The sequence below is a fragment of the Dermacentor variabilis genome, chromosome 3 (assembly GCF_050947875.1).
Source record: "Dermacentor variabilis isolate Ectoservices chromosome 3, ASM5094787v1, whole genome shotgun sequence".
Taxonomy (NCBI): domain Eukaryota; kingdom Metazoa; phylum Arthropoda; class Arachnida; order Ixodida; family Ixodidae; genus Dermacentor; species Dermacentor variabilis.
In genome coordinates this window covers 26,208,115-26,228,888 of record NC_134570.1, presented here as the reverse complement: position 1 = coordinate 26,228,888, position 20,774 = coordinate 26,208,115, and the positions used below count along the sequence as shown (strand labels likewise).

At 48.8% G+C, this 20,774-nt stretch overlaps 1 protein-coding gene across 1 annotated transcript in view; it reads left to right on the top strand.

Moving 5' to 3' along the window:
- Positions 1-1,586: 1,586 nt before the first annotated feature.
- Positions 1,587-20,774, top strand: part of LOC142575323 (metabotropic glutamate receptor 2-like) — a 41,528-nt gene continuing 22,340 nt past the window's right edge. The window contains exons 1-2 of the mRNA XM_075684585.1: positions 1,587-1,878; positions 12,160-12,258. Of these exons, the coding sequence (XP_075540700.1) occupies positions 12,189-12,258 (70 nt within the window). The 5' untranslated portion in view covers positions 1,587-1,878; positions 12,160-12,188. The remainder of the gene's footprint in view (positions 1,879-12,159; positions 12,259-20,774) is intronic.

Genomic DNA, 20,774 nt, shown 5'->3' with positions numbered 1-20,774 from the left:
TTGCAGCAGCAGAGCTGTCGGGTTTTACCGAACCATCTGTGTAGACATGTTGCAGGAATCTGTGCACGTTGTGAATGTGTTCCAAAGTTGCTTCTTTCAATGATGGAAAAAGCGCTCCAGCTTTGTTTCTGATGCCTGTAATTGTCAACTGCACTTGCGGCCGGTGTAGACACCACAACGGGTCGGACAATCGTGTAGCAGGCGTAAATTGTGATGGCAACTGGGACTGATGTCTTCCAATACTTTTGGCAAAAGTTGAATGTGGCCTTTTTCTGGCAAGGAAGCAAGATGGTGGGAAGGAATCCGAATCAGGTGTCGGATGTGTGCTCTCAGGACATATGCATCAATGTAGAGGCATATGAAATTACAACTTTCATACTTGCAGGTACGTCAATATCAACAGGTGTCTTTCCTATAAACAAATAAGTTGAGGGTGATGAAAGGGAATATAATAGTTATAATATTAATAAGTAAACATATATTTCAACGTATTTAGAAAGATTAGCACGGTATCATGACAGCCACGATGAGACTTGTTGGTGACACCCGGTAGAGGTGACCGTGTCTGCGATGTTAAGCTAAATGAGCTATAATAGTTGACAAGTGGTATACAGACCTTCTAAACAATAAGAAAGTGAACAAATGTATTTCAATTTTTCTGAACAAAATATAGAAGCTCGTATTTAGAATCATGAACTCAATAAAATTTGTTCTTAGGTAGCTCATAAAAATTTTGAGGGACGTAATAGCCCATTGTCGATTCAAAATAGTGAGTAGCACTCTTGGTACTACATATCGGAGCTTAAGTATTATTGCTATCACCTTCGTAGCTTGAGGTTGTGACTTGTATTCAATTTTCCAAAAGTTCACAACGACAATTCGTTTAAAATTTATCCATGCCAGACGAAGGCAGGCCAGATGCTTTAAACAGGACTTGCAGTTGATCTGTGCTGGTATTATCAAAAAAACACTAGGACATATACTTTCTAAAACTAACTTTGTTTCCCGTTCACTGAGCCACTTGAAGAGGGTAACGTCTGGCGAAAGTAGTTTTACGACATCGACAACGTCAGTGACACTGTACTTGATCAGAGATTGCCCAAAAGTGCAACGCTCTACAAGAGTTCGTCTGAAACTTGCCCGACGTTGGCTATACAATGATCACGAGCATTAAAAGGCTTGTGACTGGACACTCGAGGCGCTTTTAATGTATTCGCGGGCTCCTTTCACGCTCGGGAAAACATTTTGTGTAGCACGTATTGAGCAACAGAAAGCTGCATCGGGAGTCTTTCGCGTCCCTCTACAATTTTCTCATTGATATTTTTCATCTAATTATAATATTTGAGAAGTTTATTAATTAGTTAGGACTTATTATGTAAGTATGTGCAACGAAAAAAAATAATAATCTGAGTATCTCCATGCGACGGCAAACAACATAACCTTGGTTCTGTCCAGCTACGAGGCATTCACATATCGTTAAACTCTGGCTAAATTTAGCTGGGGCATCCTGTATGATACTAACAGGCGATAGATGAACCAGTGAGAGAGCGATGACTACTGCATCCCTCTACGCAGCAGCGCTCGTTGGCATGCGTAAGAAAGGCCACCGCGTGGCCGAGTGCGGTCCAGCGCAGTCGGCAGAGTTGTGCGGCCAACGAGACGCGCACGATCGCCTCGATCAAGTGCAGCTCTATCGAGGAGGAGGCGGAGCCGGCCACTGCCGTGAGCGACGCATTACGCGACCCGCGCGCCCCTCGGGTGTCGGGTCTCCAGTGTCGACGCCGGCTGCGACAGAAGAGGCCGCCGCCACTCGGACCCGGACTACCGCCGTGGCCCCCTGAGCGCGCGCTGTGGACCGCGCGTCCGGACCCACGCAGCGTGAGTCGTCGACCACGTCGCCTGTCACGCAAGGCGAGTCCCCGCGGAGCGATCGGAGCCCTTTGACCCTTCGGCTGTCACATTCTTTCGCAGAGAGCGATAGTCCAAGACAACCGACCTCTGTCCGTCACTCCGGGAACTGCTCTACGACTTCGATTTGCAATCCGTACCATAAGCCAGAATTTATTGAAACTGTACTTGGCCGAGTACGTATTGACCCCGAGTGGAAATCACCGCAGAGGGACCAAACAGGACAATTGTCGATCACGATCGACTCCGCCTGTACATTGACAGTCAGTGATATCAGGGCTCAACAGGAAGTAATCGGGAGTCAAGCAGCGTTTAACGCCTGTCATTTCGACGGTGGTTGTTCCAAGTGGCTTTGACCGTTTCTGTTAAACAACTTTGACGTCTCGAGTATTGCCTTCAACACTATGCCAACTTGGTTCAACGAAGTCGTTGAAAGAACAGAGACTGTTGGAACTTAGTTGTCACCGAGAATGTTCGTTTTAGAGCCGGGCCAGGACGATAGCGACTAAGCCTAACTCTCGTATATCAGGAAAATTAGCATCTTGTCTTTCCTATTGGCAACGCGATCTAATAAATTCGCACGTTGCTGTAGCTCTCACGGGTCGCAATTCGCGCACGCGGAAGGCTGCCACATCCGTCATGTACTGTGGTGTGAGCCTTCTCCGGTGCGTGTCTGTTACCGTCAGCGCTTACTTCTTGAGCGAGTAGTGGCTGTAATTTGTGTTTTGACTTTTGGTGCTCTACATTTAGTGTCTTGTTCCTCAGTTGGCAGCGTGTAACTAAAGTTGGTTATTTCGAGGAACACTCTTGTAATTTACGAGCGCGCAGCATGAGCTGATAGTGATCTTTAGGGGGGCAGAATAGTTCAATCTGAAGAAAAAATAAAATAAGGCATGATATTAGATGTTTACCATTATGCTTCGCATATACGAATATCGTGTTTAAAAGCAAAATTCTATTTTCATCACGTGCACCCGACTCGTTGAAGAGAGAGAGAGAGAAAAGAAAAGAAACATTCACTAGATTTGGCCTTTTCGAGACCACGTTCTGACGTCTCATTCTAACGAAAGCGACGGCCAGCCAAGTTATAAGTGAGCGTTTCGTGAACGCATAGTTCAAGACTAAAGGTTGGTGCCTATTTAATTTCACCTCAATAGCACCGCGTCTTCTTCCCATATGTTCTGCAATTCAGGAAAACAAAATTGTGTAACAGGTCCAATATGTCCTTCCTCAGTTGTGCTTTTTGGATGGGCGGCACAGACAAACATGCTTGACAAGGTACCAAAGCAGGAAAGAGAAGTCCTTGCTTGATGCCACGTGCTTCGCCGCTGTGGAAAACAAAACCGAAGGAAAGTTCCGCGTGCTCACGCGGAGGTGGAAAACAAATACGCGTGTTTTGCTCCTCCTGAAACTCGCTTGTGCTGCGTCTTCGTTAACCAGCATTCGCAACGCTCAATATATTGCGATAGATGTAGATGAACCAATACTTTAACATATTTTTGGTTTAGTCACTCAAATACGCTACTTGCCTGCTCATAATTTGACAGCTAAGGGTTGTTGCGTTTCGCCTGCGACACGTGGTTTTGCCGGCGCGACTGCGGCAGGGCGGCAGACATTTTGGCCCGATCGTCGTCGCCGCAACACTCATCGCCAGGTGTTTCCAGGCGCGACTGCGGCGATGCGACCGCCTAGGGATCATCCTCGCATTCCAGTCATTGTGCCCGAAACAGGCGATGCCAAAGCAGGGATCTCATTCCAGTCATTGTGCCCGAAACAGGCGATGCCAAAGCAGGGATCTCATTCCAGTCATTGTGCCCGAAACAGGCGATGCCAAAGCAGGGACCATCCTCTCATTACAGTCATTGTGCCCGACCGGCAGCGCTACAACAGGGTGCTACGAGATCGTGCTCGACAGGGTGCTACGAGATCGTGCTCGTCATGGTGCTACGGCATCGCTACGACAGTGTGCGTCACCATTAGCCCATTGTACATTCACGTGCTCGTCTTTTGAGGGGTTCCTTCTTGCCCTCAACTGCGAGAGTATAAAAACAGCTGCCCCCGGACGCAAAAAGGAGGGCTCCGATTTCTTCTGTTGAGTGAAGTGCTCTCCCGTCTCTCTACTTCGGTCAAACCTGACCACCAACTCTTTGCGATGTTAAAATAAACAAGTTGTTTCGTTGTTACCAGTCGACTCATGCTTTGCCGGGACCTTCGGATGCTTCCAGTTGTACCCCAGGCCGCCAGGCCAACGCTACCCTTGGGGCTTGCGACCCAGGTACAACCACGGGCGTCAGCGCCGAGTTCCCAACAGATCGTACCAGCAGTCCGATCCAAACATCTGGTTGGCAGCGGTGAGATCGCCTCCGACTTCAAACAACTGTCTGCCAGCGGTGAGATCGCCTCCGACTTCAAACAACTGTCTGCCAGCGGTGAGATCGCGACAACGGAGGCCAGCAGCGAAGAGATGCAGTTGACTGTATGCTGAGCAGCTCAACGACGATCCGGGAGCAGTGCAACGAGCCCTGTGTGACGACTGGTTGCCTGCAGCGGAACGACTGCGCGGAATTCCTGCCTGCGAGGTTTGGTGAGTGCGGGACTTTCTTCTTCTGAGCTTTGCCAGGCTTTTGTTAGTGTCAGAAACAGAGCTGGTAATTGTGGTTGTCGTTGCTGCCGGGTTAGTTTGCGGCAAGACAATAGTAAGCAGTAGAGAAAGTAGCATTCAGAGCAGCCATGGATTTGAAGTCGTTGCGCAAACCGAAATTGTTAGAGCTTGCAAGAGAGTTGGGTCTGGATGTCTCAGACAAACTAAGAAAACCTGAACTGCTAAAGGCTATTCTTGAGTTAGAGGCTGAGGATGACGAGCTGTCGGAATGCCTTGAGACTATTGAGGAGAGGTCAAAAAGACAGGAGCGCGAACTTAAAGAGCAAAAAGAGAAACAGGAGCGCGAACTTAAAGAGCAGAAAGAAAAAGAAGAGCGCGAACACGCTTTGGAAATGAAGCGTCTCGAGGTAGAGATGGAACGCGCTCGTAATGGAAGTCAGGCACACGGTGCAGGAGAACGAGTATTGTTCAAAATGACTGACCTGATGCGGCCGTTTAAGCTTGGAGAGGACATTGGTTTGTTCCTGGTTAACTTTGAGCGAACGTGCGAGAAGCAGGGGTTCTCTCGGGAAACGTGGCCACAGCGCTTGCTCACTTTGTTACCCGGCGAGGCGGCCGACGTAGTCGCTCGCTTGGATAGAGAGGAGGCAGAGGATTTCGACAAAGTAAAATCGAGTCTGCTAAAAAAGTACCGGCTGTCTGCGGAGGCGTTCCGTCGGAAGTTTCGGGAAAATGAGAAAGGCAAAAGTGAGTCATATACAGAGTTTGCGTATAGGCTTATGTCGAACATGCAGGAGTGGCTCAAAGAAGAGAAAGCGTTTGGTGACCACGATAAAGTTCTGCAGTGCTTCGGGCTAGAACAGTTTTATAGTCGGTTACCGGAGAACGTGCGATACTGGGTCTTGGATAGGCCAGACGTTTGTACGGTGGCTAAAGCCGCTGAGCTAGCCGAGGAGTTTGTGACGCGTCGGGCTCGCGGAGCTAAGGACGGTCAAAAGGGTGAATTTGGCTCGAAGTTTGAGAGGCCGAAGTTCACACCCATGAGATTAAAGGGGGACACGCGTAGTGAGGATGCGAGTGAAAGCAGTCCGACCAAACGTAAAGAGACGGCGGCAGCCAAACGCAGAAAGCGGTTCGAGATGAGGCGAGCGCGCTTGTGTTATACGTGCCAGAAGCCGGGTCACTTTTCGGCGCAGTGTCCGGAAACAACACCAAAAGTTGTGTTTTTTTCAATAGGCAGCACGGACGAGAACATGAAGCTTCTCGAGCCTTACATGCGAGACCTCCTCGTGAACGGGAAAGAGTGCCGAGTGCTTCGCGATTCCGCAGCTACAATGGATGTAGTTCACCAGTCTTATGTAGAACCCCATATGTTCACGGGCGAGTGCGCGTGGATCAAGCAAGCCGTGGAAGCTCATAGCGTGTGTCTGCCAGTAGCAAAGGTGCTTATTGAAGGACCTTTCGGAGCGCTTGAGACAGAGGCGGCAGTGTCATCTATGCTGCCACCCCAGTACCCGTACCTATTTTCAAACAGGTCCGATCACCTCCTGCGCGAGAAGGGGCTTTTGTTTGGTGAAGCTAGTGTTCAGGCCTTAACCAGGTCGAAGGTTCGGGAGCTCGCTGCAAAGGCGGTAGTTGCGGGGCCGACGTTATCAAACAACGAAAAAGGGTCAGAGGCGCAGCAAGCTGATATTCAGAGCACGCCCGAACTGAATAAACTAGAGTCTGTAACGTTAAAGGCGCCAGATACTGGAGAGGAAACGCCCGACGCGGGAAAGTTAGAAGAGCTATCTACTGATTTGCTCATCGCGCCTACGTCAGACGGACTTGATAGGTTGCTAAAAGTCAGCCGGACGGCTTTGATAGCCGAGCAAAAAAAGGATGGCAGCCTGGAAAACGTGCGCTGCAATGTCAAAGAAGGTATCGCCAGGAAAACTGCGCGTTTTGTGGAAAGGGGTGGAGTCCTGTACCGGAAGTATCTAGACCGCCGAGGAGTGGAGTTCGATCAGCTGGTCGTGCCTCAATGCTATCGTCAGGATCTGTTGCGCTTGTCACACGGGGGTTCGTGGTCCGGACACCTAGGAGTTAAGAAAACTAAGGACCGTCTCTTGCAAGAGTACTATTGGCCAGGGTGTTTTCGGGACGCAGACCATTTCGTGAGGACATGTGACACTTGTCAGCGGGTGGGCAAACCAGGGGACAAATCGAGGGCGCCGTTGAAATTGGTACCTATCATTACGGAGCCTTTTAGACGGCTCGTTATTGATACTGTGGGACCTCTGCCGGTAACAGCCACGGGGTACAGACACATTTTGACTGTGATCTGCCCAGCGACAAAGTTCCCTGAAGCAGTGCCGCTTAAAGAACTCAGCTCAGTTGAGATAGTTAATGCACTACTGTCCATATTTGCGCGAGTTGGTTTCCCTGCGGAAATCCAATCAGATCAGGGCACAGTGTTTACTGGCGCTTTGACGACAACTTTTCTCGAAAGGTGTGGGGTAAAGCTGTTACACAGCTCAGTGTACCACCCACAGTCGAATTCCGTTGAGAAGCTCCACTCCGTCATGAAGCGCGTGTTGAGAGCCTTGTGTTTTGAACATCAAACTGACTGGGAGCTGTGTCTGCCTGGGGTGATGTTTGCTTTAAGGACCGCGCCGCATGCGGCTATGGGGTTTTCGCCAGCTGAACTGGTGTACGGTCGCTCGCTTCGATCTCCGCTTCGCATGCTTCGAGAATCGTGGGAAGGTAGGGGCGACGACCCAGTCGTGGTGGAGTACGTGCTTAAGCTCCTCGAACGCTTAAGAAGGGCACAGGAGTTGTCAGGTGAAGCAATGACAAAGGCCCAGCAGAGGGCCAAGGTTTATTATGATCGGACAGCCAGGGCCCGTCGTTTTGAGGTTGGCGATGAGGTCATGATATTGCGCACATCGCTAAACAACAAACTAGACGTGCAGTGGGAGGGCCCAGCACGAATTGTTCAGAAACTGTCGGACGTTAACTACGTGGTAAGTCTGCCAGGAAAGCGGAAAGCACAGCAAGTTTACCACTGTAATCTGCTCAAACCTTATAGACAAAGGGAAGCCGTGGTGTGCATGATGGTAAACGTTCCTGAAGAGCTTCCGGTCGAGCTTCCGGGACTAGGCTCAGTGACGAACAGGGAAGACACCGGTCAAGTCATTAGTGACCTTATCAGTAAAGCACCGCTGTCGCCTGAGCAGAAAACCGAACTACACCAGCTATTACAAGAGTTTCAAGGTCTGTTCTCTGAGAGGTCTGGTAGGACTTCTGTACTTACTCATGATATAGAACTTACCTCCCCAGAGCCAGTACGATCCAAGGCGTATCGGGTGTCACCCCGCCAGAGCGATATTATGGAGGCTGAGGTAAAGAAAATGCTACAGCTCGGTGTTATTGAGGCAGGTGAGAGTGATTATACCTCCCCTTTGATTTTAGTTGAGGTACCGGGCAAGGAACCTCGTCCTTGCGTCGACTACCGCAGGCTTAATTCCATCACTAAGGATCAAATTTATCCGATCCCTAACATCGAGGAGCGCCTTGAGAAAGTTAGTAGCGCTCAGTTTATTTCCACCCTAGATCTTGTCAGGGGTTATTGGCAGGTTCCACTTACAGAAGAGGCTAGTAGGTATGCGGCGTTCATTTCACCAATGGGAACATTCCGTCCTAAAGTGTTGAGTTTAGGTTTGAAGAACGCGCCATACTGTTTTTCAAGCCTCATGGATAAAGTGTTGCGGGGACAGCAAGAATTCGCTTACCGTATCTAGACGACGTAGCGATATTCTCCGCATCCTGGTCTGAGCATATGGCACACTTGCGGGCAGTGCTAACCCGCCTGCGCGAAGCGGGCTTGACAGTCAAGGCTCCTAAGTGCCAGTTAGCACAGGCCGAGGTTGTCTACCTCGGTCACGTGATTGGTCAGGGTCGTCGCCGCCCCTCTGAAATAAAAGTGGCCGCTGTGCGAGACTTTCCGCAACCGCGCACAAAGACCGATATTCGGTCGTTCTTGGGTGTCGCCGGCTACTATCAGAGGTACATCCCTAGGTACTCTGATATCGCGGCTCCCCTGACGGATGCTCTAAGAAAGACAGAGCCTCAAACAGTCGTCTGGGACGAGACCAAGGAAAGAGCTTTTAGCGCCCTAAAGAGTGCCCTAACAAGCCAGCCTGTGCTACGATCGCCAGACTATACAAAAGGGTTCATTGTTCAGTGCGATGCTAGTGAGCGAGGCATGGGCGTTGTACTGTGCCAACGGGAAAATGGAGAAGTAGAACACCCCGTCCTGTATGCTAGTCGTAAGCTGACCAGTCGTGAGCAGGCGTATAGCGCCACCGAGAAAGAGTGTGCGTGTCTCGTGTGGGCCGTTCAGAAATTGTCATGCTATCTAGCCGGCTCGAGGTTTATCATTGAGACGGATCACTGCCCTCTCCAATGGCTGCAGACCATCTCTCCCAAAAATGGCCGCCTCCTGCGCTGGAGCCTCGCTTTACAACAATATTCCTTTGAGGTGCGTTACAAAAAGGGGAGTCTCAACGGTAACGCCGATGGCTTAAGTCGAAGCCCCTAACGTAGGAATCAGCCTCAAAATTGTTGGTTACTGATGTTTTTCTTCCTGAGGCAGGATTTTTTTTAACATATTGCTTTTGTTTAGTGTTTCAAAGTGATGATATGCTTTCTAGTGCAATTTTTCAATTTGTGGACGCGTTCTGAGTGATGCTAGACTACTGTAAGGAACTAGGCAGTGGTATAAAAAGGGGAAAGAGCCTGGCAGGGCTTAGTGAGGGTTGTGCCGTGCTTGCTGACTGAGCGGTTGAGTTTCAGCGTAGTTCTAACGCTCACCGGGAACGAGAACAAAAATGTGAACTCTCCCGAAGTCACTTTGCAGTGTCCCGTGCGAACCTGAACAAGAGAACGAGGCCTTCTCTGTGCGCTGCGCTCAAGAAACGTCGAGGGACGCCCGACTTCGGTTATGAGCATCATCGAGCGACATCCCTCCGGACAGCGGATGCAGTCCCCTGTCCATCGGGATCTCCTTCCCCCGGCGGGGCGGTCTGTTGCGTTTCGCCTGCGACACGTGGTTTTGCCGGCGCGACTGCGGCAGGGCGGCAGACATTTTGGCCCGATCGTCGTCGCCGCAACACTCATCGCCAGGTGTTTCCAGGCGCGACTGCGGCGATGCGACCGCCTAGGGATCATCCTCGCATTCCAGTCATTGTGCCCGAAACAGGCGATGCCAAAGCAGGGATCTCATTCCAGTCATTGTGCCCGAAACAGGCGATGCCAAAGCAGGGATCTCATTCCAGTCATTGTGCCCGAAACAGGCGATGCCAAAGCAGGGACCATCCTCTCATTACAGTCATTGTGCCCGACCGGCAGCGCTACAACAGGGTGCTACGAGATCGTGCTCGACAGGGTGCTACGAGATCGTGCTCGTCATGGTGCTACGGCATCGCTACGACAGTGTGCGTCACCATTAGCCCATTGTACATTCACGTGCTCGTCTTTTGAGGGGTTCCTTCTTGCCCTCAACTGCGAGAGTATAAAAACAGCTGCCCCCGGACGCAAAAAGGAGGGCTCCGATTTCTTCTGTTGAGTGAAGTGCTCTCCCGTCTCTCTACTTCGGTCAAACGTGACCACCAACTCTTTGCGATGTTAAAATAAACAAGTTGTTTCGTTGTTACCAGTCGACTCATGCTTTGCCGGGACCTTCGGATGCTTCCAGTTGTACCCCAGGCCGCCAGGCCAACGCTACCCTTGGGGCTTGCGACCCAGGTACAACCACGGGCGTCAGCGCCGAGTTCCCAACAGATCGTACCAGCAGTCCGATCCAAACAGGGTCCTTACCGGGAATGTTACTCTTCATATGTCACTTGCAAACGCCCAAGTGAAAAGTACGTGTGTGCCCTGTTAGCTTTAATGACTTTCCCCTCAAATAACTGCCCAAGCTAACATTGCCGCATATCACACTTCTGTATTATTTCCAACTACTTTATAAATGTATGCTGTAATGTGGTTTTGTAGTCCTACCTTTTGCGTGTCTAGAAGCGTTAACGGTTCGATTGGTTTCTCTGAGGATTTTCTTACGCTGTCTGTCTTCGAGAGAGGTTGCTTCGGTGGGCATGAACTGTTGCGCTGTATGTTTGTTTTTTGTATCAGTGAAGGTCGCTCTCATTAATGTTATTATAATCATGAGTACATATAAGGCATATCCGTGCCCCACTATCCGGTAACTTATGCTAAGCGATTGGATGTCTGACATAATTTAATTGATAGGATACTGCCTTTCGAAGCGTAATAATGCGTTGTGAGGCACGCCTTAGTGGAATGCTCCAGGTTTAAGATGTCGCCCACCCAATGTACTTAACGCACACCTATACAAAAGTGCATGAATTTTTTGTACACTGCCAGCTGATGCGGGGGCACGTTTGCTCAGCAGCAGGACCTCATACACACTGAGCAACTGCCGCAGGGGAAAGTCAACCTTATCAGTTCATTAAAATATAAAACTAAATAGAAATAAGTCACACAACAACGGTACATAATACAACTGCATTTGTTCAAGTTTAAATTACATTAAAACACGCTTTCACTGTATGCGACCAGCAGAAAATTAGCTAAGCGTGCGCATTGCGCTGACAGTTTTTTCACTTGCAGAACAGAATAGCAAAGTCTGTAGTTTCCAGAGCCTCCTTGTCTGCGGCGCACAGAATCTAAGTGACAACCGTTCAGGGAGGGTTAAGACCAAATTATACCGGAGACCGGTGTTAAGTTCGGGATTCCGCAATAGCTGTTGATAAACTGCACAGGGAAGGTTCACAGAAATGCTAATATACGGAACACAGAATACTAAGGGCGCAAAGTGCAAATAGGTGTGGTCCACAGTTATACTATAATCGGTAATTAATGGATGGAAAAAAATCGTAGTTTCGCCCGAAAGGCGCAGCATCAATTGCGATAGCATATTAGCAGACAGCAATGCGAAGTAGGGGTAGTACTTTTATCGGCCGTATCAACGTGTAAACATTCGCTTGGTAACTAAGGTTTGCTAACTAAATTAACAAGCATGGTGTCAGCGCGTGCAGCAAACATGAACTCATTGCGCTCGATGACCGCTTACACTCGCACTCAAAACGCTGGCTTGAGGAATCGGGGCAGCAGCTGCGAGCGATGTGACCTTCGCGCTTTCTATCGCTTCAACGCAGACTCAGCGCCGAGAACACACAGCACGCACAAAGCTACAAGCCGTAGACGCACCTAGACTCTGGCCCCAACCGAGATCGCTCTCAAGATACAGCCGCGCGACCGCGCGCAGCCTCCAGATACACAGATGCAGTCGAAGTAGAACGCCGCTCCCCCTCCCTCCCCGCCACCCGGGGCCTCGCAACATTGGGTGCCTCGCGCGCGACGGAAGACGGCTTCCTCCCCGCTTTCCTTCACTTTCGCGCAGGCCAGATTGAGTCGCGATCGCCGGCTCCCGTCATACGCACAGGAGCAGGGCGACGATCTTATGGCCCTTGGACTTTATACGAAACATCACGCCGACGCCGAGGGCAGAAAGGCGCCTGGAAATCTCTTTATAACTGTTATCTCATCAACATCCAACATCCAGTAAACAGAACGAATGTTTAATGCAGGCTTGCAAGTGCCTTGGGCTGAACAGGACATGCTGCGACGTCCTTGCTGTTCTGCCGGAAGCTTGGTCCCAACTGGCCGAGCTCTGGTGCTCGCTGCCGGTGAGTTTCGATGCAATTGCACACGGTTAAAGGCTCAGGAACTAAAAACAGCGCACACACAGAAAATGGGTACTGCGGCAAAGACGACGCCATACCACTGAACTTACAGTTTTATTGCAAGAGAGAGCGATAATGTAAGAGTGTTTACGTCGGAATACGCATTGCGCCTGTCCACAACCTAACAATTCCCTGTGAGAGCCAGAAGCACGACCTAGGAAATTATCGTTCTTTATTAAATACTAGAACAGAAATTTAGCTGATGACCTATTCAGTTTTAGTTCATTATTAGATTGTTGCAAGGGCTAGTAGCACCTGTTAGAAGCGAGTGTTAGATAGTAATAATTGTGCATGCCCGCCACTTTTTCAAGAAACGGTAATTATGAGCAGGGATAAAAACAAACCAGTGCATGAACTAATTGAAGCAGGAATGATTCGCATACAAAGCGCGCAGTGTATCAAGCTTTAGGCTCTGATAACGAATTGTTAGATTGTCGACACGCGCAATGCATATTCAATGCATATTCTATGGTAGACATGTGTATATAAATATTACGCCCTCTCCCAATAATATTGCTAGAAGTTCAGCGCTGTGGTGTCGTTTCCACCCTCACCTCCTTTCTTGTTTTGTATGTGCGCATTGGTCTCTACTCTGGTAATGGCTTAGCGCGTCTAATCAGCAGTGGAAATGTTAAATTATCTCCCATAAGCGGAGCTTATTGGGCGAATATACTCACAAAAAATTACGTGATTTCAGGGGCCTCTGAATGAGTCGTCCTTGGTTCAGCGGCACGGGAGGTTCAGTGGAACGTGTTCACTGAATGGTCTCGTGAGATGCTTAATAGAAAATCTTCGCACAGACAGGATCAGAGCGTGCTGTGAAATTGGCCTCTACTGTCGGGAGGGGGGGGGGGGGCAACTTGCAACGGCAGCGATAGCGAAAAAAAACTTTTACAGCAAAGAGGTAGGCTAACACTTTCCAAAATGAGGCTGGCAGGCATGTTTTACAGGGTCCAATGATAAGCACCACCCAGTGCATCAACTCCTTGCAGAACAGGAAGAGAAGTCGCATTCACAAAAATGCCTGACCGAGAGTGGCTTGCATATTCGTCCATCAAGCATCAAGTTAATTTCGTCAATGTATGGAATGATTACGCGTTATCCGTAGTGTTGCCACTGTCTACAGGCAATTGATTACCTAATAGTCCGTCGTACGTCCACATACAAGCACAATTAATCGATTATTGTCGAACTGTGTCCACGGGTTACGTGCAAACAAAAGATATGTGTGTAGGGGAGCAAGATACTCTATGCCTGTGTAAAGTTGCTCGACTGCCTAAATCTATGTAAAGTACTGACTCTGTGTAGTCCTAGCGGTTTTGCTGAGAAACTTGGTAAACGCTTCTCAACGAAAACGCGTCTAAAAGAACGTGATGGGGCATTTCTGCTACACAGTTGTTTAAGCGGTTTGGCTCGCAGCATCAGCTGGAAATGAATTGGTCCAAAAAATCAAGCGCAATCACTTGTAGGGCTCCGTGGTCCCTTCCGGATTAGGCAGATTGACGCTGACATTTTGAAAGCGGTGAGCCGTCAATACGTGCATGTTCTCTTTGTCGTGCGCAGTGGAATTAAGCTAGGGCAGTGAGCGAAGCTGCAGCTTTTCTGTACGACTATCTTGCAGTTTACACAGTAACGTAATACGATGCCTCAGACAGTGCTCGAAGGGAACTTCCGCGTTGGCAACCACAAATCGCGGTACACAAGGTGTTATTTATATCTACAAGCTGTAATGACGCAGGACATTCCGGACGTACGTCAACCATTTCTCCGAGAAACTTATACCCTCGATCCGCCCCCATCTTCCAAACGGTCAGCAATCGAGCCCTTAATGAAGAATACACACGTGAGGCCTCTGTCCGTGCCATGGCCGGAAAGACCCCGAGGAGGCCCTGCATGCCCGCACCGCCCTGGGGAGTAGGGGTGCAGCAGGAGAAGCCAAGGCCGGCACGGGGTTTCCGCTTCCGGGAAACCCCGAGCTGTGAAGGCAGCAGCGGGGGCCCCCTGCAACGATCGGCAATCACGCGCCGAAGAAGCCGCGCGTGGGGGGCCCAGCGCCACACTTGGAAGTACGCTTGTTTACGCGTTCGCCAGCTGCCACTGTCGCCCGCCGAGAGTAATAGGGAAATTCGCTCGGCCGGCGAGCGCGGCCACTGTAGTGTGCGTCGCGACAGCCGTTGGTTGCTCCGCAGGCTGTGAGTACCGGACGGTTTCGGGAAGGTCAGGAACTTGAGGAGCTCAGTAGCATGTGAAAGGGCGCTCAGAATGTTTACTTTTGGCGTCTTCGAGGCACACGAGGGACCAGAAAAGCTCCTACGGGCACTCATGCGTGCCGTCCACCAAGTGTTCGGCGAGGTCCCACAAAGACCCCGGGCAAGAAGCTGTGTTAAATAGCTTTTTTATCTCTTAATATTTTTTCACGAAATTGCATAAATGGAACCACGTAACCCTGAGAAAAATGCCGGTAAGGCAGAAATGAGGGGGAGACGGGGAGAGGAACAGACGGTAGGGAGTAGGAGACTTGTGCCTAATCAACACCATCTAGATAGCACATGGCCTGTTCACTCCGATCCATGACGTCGTGTTACCTGGCCCGACCGCCATGAAATTTAATAGGGATGCTCCCGAGTAAACCCCAGTGATTTTGGTATTCACGCCACGCCAACCTTGGCAATGGAAATTTCGGGCCAGGTAGCCTAACGTCATGGATCGGAGCGAGCAAGCCTTATGATATCTAGCTGGTGCTGGCCTAATATTTTCAGTCGCCGTCGGACTCAACCCGAACAATCAAAACACACTGACAGTGGCATAACTTTATTAAACACGTGTAAAGAACCAATATCGAATGCTTTGTAACGAAGACACGTTAAGCTAGCACCCCATTCAAGGCACGCCAAACAGGAATCTCCACAACACTCCACAGGAGTACCAAAAGGGCCCTGAAGACCCCGTTCGGGTGAAGTATGATAACGGTGACTGTACAGGAGTAGGATAAAGTTGCGACGATGCTTCCTTACTGCGGAGAGTTCTTGATCTGTAACGGCCGTATATATAGCGATTCGGTCGGGAATGGCGGTCCTGCAGTGGACTCGTTTCGGCAATCGTTCATTCTCCCGTATTCTGCGCTGTGTACTCGAAAATTATTGGTCGACGACAATCATGGTTACGCGTCTGCGTTTTATGAATCTCATGTGGTTAGTGCAGCATCGAACGGCGGAAAACCCGCCCCGCTTGGAAGTGTAATGCTCTAAGAGCGAAAAGGTGGGCGGGTCTAGATCAAAAACGAAGAGCGAAATATAACTCAAATATGGATGCCGGGAGTGTGGTCTGGAGGAAGTAACCGTGATGCACCCGCACATCAACTTTCACAGAAAGTTGCCTGTTTTCCACACAATCTTATAGCAAAAAGGGCACAATTGCATACGAGTGAACATGTGTTGCTAAGTTACTAGAATGCAACGACTCCTAGTACAATATAAAGGCCGCTGCGGTCATTATACAGCCATGGCAGCTTAGGTGCATTGCCTAACATGATTTTCTTTAAACTCAGTCATTAGCATTGAAGCTTACTCCCGAGTGTCCGTATTCTCAACCACTGTGTCTCCAAGTCTGCAGTCTCGAATTTCTTCCTAGGCTGCGCCGACCATGCTGAGTCACGAAGACTGCAGTAACGCCTCGCTGGGCTCATTTGAGAGGATCACTCCTGGAGACCTTTTGGTTATACCCGCGCGGTATACATAAAGTGGCGTGCACCGGAGCGGCAGACGAATACGGACATACGAAGGTCCATGCGCATTACTGAAATTCGGTTGGTTACCGCGGAAAGTATGCCCCGGACCATGTTTTGGGTGGTGAATCTGATGAGCACTTCTCAGTGCGCGGCCTCGCAATTACGTCGTCGACCCTCGGTGAAAGTAGATGGGCCGCCTGTTCCCTCCCTCGCCTGCTCTCGCTCCGGGGGCAATCGTGTTTCACCAGGGCGGAAATCTGATTCGTGCCACCGATGGGCCGCAATGGGCGCCACTTGCGCAGTTCCCTGCACGGTTGCGGAGGCTGCAAATCATTCGCTCGTGTCTGCTGGAAGCGTGAGCTCTCGGCTGCACGCTATTTCTCGACCGTATGGAAGCGCGCAAACGCGCCGGCTGTCGCGGGCAAGTCGCCTCGAAAATAATGTGTGACCCTCGCTGTGTATACTACGCTATTTGCTAGACGAAACGACAGCGTCGGTCTTGCGACTGAGCCAACACTGGATGCGACGCCGGTGGCAGAAAAAAAAAAAAGAGTTTTCTTATCACAGACGACGGCGTGTATGCGACCATCTATCTCGCACCCTCAATGGCGCACGAGAGTGGGCACATGTTTTCGTAGCAACAAGCGTGCCAACGCCTTCAAAACTTCTGATCGTGCCAGACAGTACAAATCGATTTGTGGCAGGCAGCTGTACTATAAGTTAACGGTAAATGAATAGTTATAAGGCCAAATTAGGAACGTGTGAGGTATGGGGCTAACAGCAGCCTCAGTGCTTCATTACCTTATATTGAGGAGCCAAAGCTCGGAGCTGCACCTTCCACAGCACTTCCCCGCTCTCCTTAAGAGCGTTGCTGAGTTAAATCATGGCAAGTCGATCAGTGAACAAGCAGGCTATTGCTTGTACCTCATTTGTACTGCATTGCTACGAGCAGGCATGCTTATATAAAAAACAAAAATAAAGAACGCTTAATACTGGAGAGCACGAAAGTCGGCCATGGCCACGGCTTCGAGTGTGATTCGTTAACGTTCTACATTGGCTACACTCCGTTTTAGCATGTGGTTAGCAATGGCGGACAGACCGCCACTCGAATCTGAACCTGGCAACGTTCAACGTTAGAACGTTATCTAGTGAGGCGAGTCTAGCAGTGTTATTGGAGGAATTAGAGGGTAGTAAACAGGATATAATAAGGCTCAGTGAGGTTAGGAGGACAAAAGAAGCACATACAGTGCTAAAAAGCGGGCACGTACTGTGCTACCGGGGCTTAGCGGAGAGACGAGAACTAGGAGTCGGATTCCTGATTAATAAGGATATAGCTGGTAACATACAGGAATTCTATAGCATTAACGAGAGGGTGGCAGGTCTTGTTGGAAACTTAATAAGAGGTACAAATTGAAGGTAGTACAGGTTTACGCCCCTACATCCAGTCATGATGACCAGGAAGTCGAAAGCTTTTATGAAGACGTGGAATCGGCGATGGGTAAAGTCAAAACAAAATACACTATACTGATGGGCGACTTCAATGCCAAGGTAGGCAAGAAGCAGGCTGGAGACAAGTCAGTGGGGGAATGTGGCATAGGCTCTAGGAATAGCAGGGGAGAGTTATTAGTAGAATTTGCAGAACAGAATAATATGCGGATAACGAATACCTTCTTCCGCAAGCGGGTTAGCCGAATGTGAACGTGGAGGAGCCCAAATGGCGAGACTGGTGGTGGTGGTGGTGGTGGTGGTGGCGGAGAATGTCCGCTGCAGGAGTGGGCGAAAGTTTGTCAATGTAACCGTTGGAGCTTGCGAAATGAAACATAGAGGAACAGTTGGTTTTGTATCTCACGGGGTATGTTTGTGGGAAAGTACAAGTGGGGGGGGGGGGAATTAGACACGCTTCTGCTTTTTAGCTGATGCGGTCCTTAAAACTGAGTTGTTTCGAAACACGTACGAAATTGAAATTAATTGTGCATAACGCGCGTGCGCTATGTGATGTTTTTGATGCTTACACAATAAGAAAAACCTTTGCTGTGTGCTAACTACTAAGCGTATCCAGTTGAAACTTCTAGGAGTACAGTGTGCATTTTTGTGAACACGTTGAATAAATTGGGAATTGCTCGGTGTTTCTCGGTGCAGGATAGTTCGGCACAATAAACGAAACTTACTCACAAAATATTTTTTCTCCTATAAGGATAGCTTGGACTCAGACTCCCCAGAATTCTAGTCAGCCTTACTCACTTAGGCCCACGCCCCTACGCTCTAAAAACTGGGGAAAATATCTCAGGGGTAAAGGGGCTGAGTTACTACTCAACGCATTGATTTGTTCTCGCGAAACGTCGGATGGAGTGAAATGCATGGTTCACTCCATAAGAAATGAGATAATGAAATATTCTTTGTACTCCTTCCTTCACATATAGAGTTAAACGTCTGTTCTACTCTTGCAGCAACAGAGAGAAAACTTATGTATACAGCGAATACTCCTGTTTCGGCTGCAGGAGGCTGGCTCTGTTTGTATGCTTCCTCCCCTTACTTGTATTTTACTTCTTTTACCTATAGTCAGGTTTATGTTATTTGCCTATGTATTTACCTCTTGCCATTGCCTCTCCCCTCTGCAATGTACAAATGTACCTTGAGGGTATAATAAATAAATAAATAACAAATAAAGAAGCTTTCTAGGATGTAGGAAGACAACGGGCTGGAGTGGCCCTTACATCTTCCATCACCTATAGTCCTGGCATCCAACACATGAAGTCCCCATTAGCTGTCAAAAATGGGCTGGTCCTACATCTACCGCAGACAGAATTCGCCGCCTGTTGTATCTGCCCAGAAATGAAGACTACTCGAGAGAACGTTAGTAGCTGCCAAGCTACGAACTGATCAGTCAGACAATTACATGCGTTGGCAGATCGACGATAAGTTCGCTAAGCCATTACTCAAATGTCTACAAGAGGACAGCTTCCGCAATTTTATTTAAGCAATTTATTTTATTCGGAAGCTTCTCCTGCGGCTCTATGCCAAAGGGCAAGCTGCTCGGGGAGAGTATAGACTGCTGCTACGACGTAATTTATACGTAGCCGTTACGATGTCATTCCTGCGCTACTGACGCATTTTTCTTCCCCGGCATCCTCCGGTTTCGGTTACTCTGACGTAGAAGCGCTGGCTGGCCTCCGACGCCTTCCACTATTGCGCCACTTACGCTCGCTTCGCGACACTGTCGCAACAGGTCTCCGACACTCTTCGATTTCAATCTCTTAGACCCCACGGGGCAGTCTCAACCGATCAATCTCCGCATAGAAGGAACTGTCTTAGCATGAAAACCAGCGAGGACATGAATATTTCTCGTTCAAACTGGAAACGCGTCACATCTGCCGATCGTTCCCATTCAGATGTACGTTGAATAAGTGAATAAAGCCTGTAACGATTAACAAATAAATTCGCGGTATGGAAAGGTTACCATTGACCCGAACGAAACCATTGCTTGTGAATCTATCAACACTTTGAGAATTCACGCGGAGCGTCACATTCCATGCATGCGGTATACCAGGTGATTTTTTTAGATACACCAAATATTTAAAAATGGCTTGTGTCAGATAGCATATATATAGCTGTTCAGCTAAACTTCTCGATCAGGCAGCCACTAATTCTACGAGAAATTAAAATGCTTAATATAATTATTAATATCCTTACACTAACTATGTTTTTGATTAATTGCTTTACGGCATATATCTTAATTTACGAATTTAGCCGGTGAGTTTGCAAGGCATATGCACTTGGAACGAATTCTAAGGGCTACACTATTTTCGAGATACTATAGTTTTCAATGTGTCCAACGAAATGCATTGGCGTTCCAGTTATTTTGGGATTAAATGCATCAAACAGCGTTTTTTTATATATAGTAAGGGGAACAACAGTGCATTTTTACTGCAAGTCTGACGATGCATATCTCGAAACCGGTGCCATCCTCAGAATTCGTTCCAAGTCTATATGCCTTGCAAACTCACCAGCTGCAATCCGTATATAGATTGCAATATGCCCCGTAGGGAAATAACTTAATAGTTAATTATTGCAATTATGTCAATTATTCAATATAGCGTTTAAATTTCGCGTAGAAGTAACGGCCGCCTCATCGAGTAATTCAGTTCTAGGGTTAGAATCGTGCTATCTGCCGCAGACAATTCTTCAAAAATTGGTGCAGCTAAAAGCACATCCTATAGAGCTCCCATTGCAAACTCTTGGCCACATAGCTCAGATGCTTCTTTTAGTGTGCATCGCCATAGATATCCTCCCAGCGAGAACCGCAGGGAATCACCACGTTTCAGGAGCGTTTGGTTCAAAGCTGACGGCAGTGTTAACTGCCCAGCAATGGATAAGCAAGAGACGTTTAGACTATTGATAGAAAAGAGCAAGAGAAAGCTGGATGCGCGATCATCTCAGGTATAGGTAACTTTGCGAGATAAAGCAAAGAAAAGCAGAATGGCGATATGGTAACACGTAAGAAGCTCGCGTAGGCTACACGTGACTTAAGTGACCAACCCGATTCAAGGAAGATACCATTAGCAGTCGTTATCAGTACCAATAAGTATGGTTGACAAACATGGAAAGGAATTCGGAAAGAAAACGGAAACGTTCTTTTTCATTCCTACATTTTGGAAGAACAAAGAAGAATTGGCAGCACTCCCTTTCCCCCATCCCCTTCCCTTGCTCCTTGCTATCACCGCCTCCCCTCCCC